This window comes from Neofelis nebulosa, chromosome 12 (assembly GCF_028018385.1).
Source record: "Neofelis nebulosa isolate mNeoNeb1 chromosome 12, mNeoNeb1.pri, whole genome shotgun sequence".
Classification (NCBI taxonomy): Eukaryota; Metazoa; Chordata; class Mammalia; order Carnivora; family Felidae; genus Neofelis; species Neofelis nebulosa.
The window spans coordinates 28,920,146-28,924,795 of record NC_080793.1 but is presented as its reverse complement, the minus strand read 5'-3'; the positions used below and the strand labels follow the sequence as shown (position 1 = coordinate 28,924,795).

At 34.5% G+C, this 4,650-nt stretch overlaps 1 protein-coding gene across 1 annotated transcript; it reads left to right on the top strand.

Annotated features, from left to right (window-relative positions):
* The first annotated feature begins 204 nt into the window (after positions 1-204).
* LOC131491554 (olfactory receptor 13F1-like) lies at positions 205-1,188 on the top strand. Its single transcript, XM_058694686.1, has one exon. The coding sequence runs from the start codon at positions 205-207 to the stop codon at positions 1,186-1,188; it is 984 nt and encodes a 327-aa protein (XP_058550669.1).
* The last annotated feature ends 3,462 nt before the right edge of the window (positions 1,189-4,650 follow it).

Sequence of the window (4,650 nt, the reverse complement as noted above, 5' to 3'; positions counted from 1 at the left end):
TGACAAATTCCTTCAAACATATATTACTATCACCAAGCTGGAGAAGCATTTGACTACACAGACTACAAGTCTATAGCATAGACTACAAGTTCATATGAAGAAAAAAATGCCAGAAAATACGAAGGGAGGGGATCTTATGTTTTATATATAATATATGATGTTAATCTTTCTGTGCATATATACAAATGAATATGACATAATAAAATGTTTCAGGGAAATTTGACATCTGTAACAGTTTTTTTCTTCCTGGGATTTTCCCACTACCCCAAAGTTGAGGTCATTGTATTTGTGCTGTGCTTGCTGATGTACCTGATCACCCTGCTGGGTAATATCATTCTGATCTCCATCACCATCCTGGATTCCCACTTACACAAACCCATGTACTTCTTCCTCAGCAACCTCTCCTTTTTAGACATCTGGTACACTTCTTCTGCTTTTACTCCAATGCTGACAAACTTTGTTACAGGGGAAAACACCATCTCATTTGTAGGGTGTGTTGCTCAGATGTACTTCTCTCTAGCTATGGGTGCAACTGAGTGTGTGCTCTTGTCCTTGATGGCATATGACCGATATGTGGCCATCTGCAACCCCCTGAGATACCCCATCATAATGAACAAGAAGGTTTGTTTGCAGTTTGCAGCTGGTTCCTGGTTGACAGGCTACCTCACCACCCTGGTGGAAACAGTATTTGTGCTGCAGCTCTCTCTGTGTGGTCATAACACAATCAATCATTTTGCTTGTGAAATTCTGGCTGTCTTGAAACTGGTTTGTGTGGACACCTCCATGGTGGAATTACTCATGCTGGTGATCACCACACTTATCCTTCCCATGCCAGTGCTTCTAATTTGTATATCTTATGCATTCATTCTCTCCAACATCCTAAGAATTAGTTCAGTGGGTGGTCGAAGCAAAGCCTTTTCAACATGTGCAGCCCACCTGACTGTGGTGGTTTTGTTCTTTGGGACAGCTCTCTCCATGTATCTAAAGCCCTCAGCTGTGGATTCACAGGAAATAGATAAATTTATAGCTTTGGTATATGGCGGATTAACCCCCATGTTGAATCCTATCATCTATAGTCTACGGAACAAAGAGGTGAAAGCAGCTATGAAAAGGTTGCTGATTAGAAATCCTTTCAGTACTGTGTTAATTTCTGTCCTCAATAATATCAGAGCAAGCACACTCATCTGAATAATCTCCAACATTATCCAGAAAGTTGCAAAATAATTGCTATAAACCAAACCCTGGAAAATACTCATTTTTGATAGTTCAACATTAACTTCAACATCTTGATTTATCTTGTAAATAAAACTGCTGAAATTAATGAATCATTTAGAAAGAATGAATTATGTTTCCAAAAAGTAGTTAAAATTTATTGAATATTAATATAACATTAAACTTAGATAATTTCTTATTTCCTGTTTGACTTGCTATACATCTAATAGTCAACTGTAGCATCACCATGGCAACTAATACCCCAAGATTGTAAAATTTTAAGCCTAGTAAATTTTTAAATAATTTCTTCTTATATGATTTGCAATTATATCTGAATTTATGAAAAAATAGGTAATTTTACATAAGTGTTGATATAATTTAAGGTATAAATATGTCATAATTCATAAAACCAAGATACTATTAATTTTAGAAGTTTTCCTAGTCTCCAAATGTTAAAATGTGAAAAATATGGTTTCAGGTTTGATGAACTATAGCATGAATGATTTTGTTATTTGGGATGTATATCTTGGGGGATGAATAAATATCTCTGTATGTGCAAAGATATCATAACAAGGGTTTGCACAATTGTAATCCTGCATATGAAGTGGAGTAAAGAAATAACTTTGGGACATCTTGAAATGCTTATGGTAATAATGTCAAAACACTCTCATATTAAACTTTGAATGCCTCAGTGAATTCATCAACACATAACCACACCATGTTAGTATTCTTAGACATGGTTAATTGACCTATTAAGTCTGAGAAAGGAAAGATTCCTACCCGGTAGAGATTACATCGGAAAAGAATTGATTTATGAATGTACACACATATTATGGGAAAAGATTCATGGATATATTTAATGTATGTGAGCAAAATTACATAAAGTATAACTTTATCAATATTGCATATTGGTGAGTTTTTGTCTTTTCCACCTTCCCTGGAACTAGGAAATAATGAAGTCAGTGTGTAAACAAGTCAGAGCTTTCAAGGAATTATTCAATCTCTATAACCTATTATATATACATATTATATATATATATATATATATATACATATATACATATATACAATATGTATATATATGATTATTCAATCTCTATAATCATTTACGACAGTGATTTCAGGTAATCACAAACACTGAGCCTATACATATTCATCTTACTTGTTTACATGCGTGAAAAGAAAATCTGTAAATAAGGTGTTAAAATTAAAGTCTTATGCCTCATCAGTTCCAGTGGGCATATGATATCTTCTTCAACAAATTTGTCTATCATTGTTTTTGAGGGATGTGGATGAGCTGATTATTGTTCGTGAAATAAGCCAACTCCACTCTCTTTAGGCAAAATCCAAAGAAATGGCTTTATCCCACCTAGCTGGATCACCATAGGCCTAGACAGGGTCCTGAGATTTCAGGGGATTTTGCAAGAGTCATCTTGTCTAGTCAACTAAACCCAGGATTGAGTAAACTTCTGCATGGTTCAAGTATGTTTTATATGCTGTATTCCAAAAATGGAACTAAATATGTAATCCTGAATTGTATTTTGATTACTTCTTCATTATTCTATGTTGCATGATGAGCAACCTCCAGTGTTACCACATTCTTCATCAAGAGGGAAACCACATTCTCATCAAGAGCTTCATCAATGAAGCTTACAAAACTGCATTGTATTCCAGTCCCACTTCTCTGAGGTAACATGTAGTTTATACTTTGAAATATTCATATTCAGTGTCCTTGGATTTCACTCAGGATTTCACTCACACAGGTGGTTAATTTCAACAGATGCATAACTTTGACTCTTTGTGGAAAACTTGTTGTTTTAACTTTCAGAGAGTAACCTAGATTCCAAGGTCTATAGGACATATCACTGTGACCCACTCCTACGTATCACTTTTAAATATATTCATGTGAGCTCAGAGGAAACATTTGCCTTTGCAATCGCCCAGTAAATGGGAACTTACCCATGCCAATAGATTCCTAAATGTCTGTCTGATCAAAAGTTTTTTTTTCTTTTCTTTTCTATTTCAGGTTAATAAGATTTTACATGATTTCTCATGTGGTCTTTTAGTTTTCATTTCAGCAATTTCCCACAACCAAAGAATATGCTAATACCTGTGCTACTTTACTTGTTTTAAGTTATCCTGAAGCTTTACTAAACAATTCTAGAAATCAAGATCATCTGGAAGGCTTGCCTAAAATATCATGTTCATGCTCAACCTAGATCCATCAAGTCAGAATTTCAAGGGGAAAGATCTGTTAATCTGCATGTTTTATAAGAATTGGTTATTCTTATCATGTGAGCGTTATAAGAATTCTGACTCACAGCATTAAAGGGAAAAGACTGAATCATATTACTTAATGCTTTTAGAATTGGAGGTAGAGAGAGATGTGTTAAGCACCAAGGACATAAGAATACCCCATATCATAATTGATCAGAATTTAAGGAAAATATATGTTGTCTTCTAGAGCTTCATTATAAAGTGCCAGGGAAGAATCCATTTAATGATGTAATAAGTTTGAATACAATACCCTTGGGACTCTGTTCAAAGAAGAACTGTTTAAATGCAAGGTTTTGTTCTGTTTTGTTTGCCGCAGCTTTCATTTGTATACAGAAAAAAGTAAAGAAACAAATTCATCAATTTTATTTGAAATATATATTCTAAATACACTAGAGAAATGAAATATTTTAAAGTCTATTTAAATATGCTTAGTTTTTTTTTTTTTTAATCTTATTACTTTAGCAAGACCTCTTATCATTAAAGAACAATCACAGCAGAATGACCCTAACAGCTAGAATCAGAAACGTGGAGTTTGGGACCTTAATTTGGCATCCACAGCTCTCTCCTTTAAAATGTCAATCATGTTAACATACTACACTATTTTTAAGAATTTTCTTCAAAAATCATCTGCATGTTGTGTTAAGATCAGTCTGTGGGGGATAATTTTAGGGTCAGGAAGACTTTGGAAACATATTGTAGTAATTTTAGCCCAGACCAGAGTGATAGTTATGGAAAAGATGATTAATAGTTAATTCTGGATACATTGAGAAGGCAGAACCAACAGGATTTCCCAACGTATTGGATATGTGTGACAGAGGAAGAGAAGCATCAAAGATGACTTCAAGGTTTTCACACTCAAGGGTGAAGAGGACAGAGCTGTAACTCACTGAAAGAAGAAAGGCTATAGTTGGAGTGGATCTGTGGGAGAATACCAAGTATTCATTGTAGACATTAGGTTCAAAATATCTCTTAAATATGATAACAATGCTGAAGAATATGCAAGTCTTGTGCTTAGAGCAGAAGTCTGGAATAGGGATATCAATTTGGGAGTCATCAGCATAAGAGTGGTATTTAAAATCAAGAGATGGGATAAGATTATCAAGGTAGTGGGTGTGGATAAGAGAAGAGGTTGAGCCTTAGGGCATCAAATAATCAATAGGC

Coding starts and splice junctions, on each gene's coding strand:
- LOC131491554 (XM_058694686.1), top strand. CDS start 205: ATGTTTCAGGGAAATTTGACATCTGTAACAGTTTTTTTCTTCCTGGGA.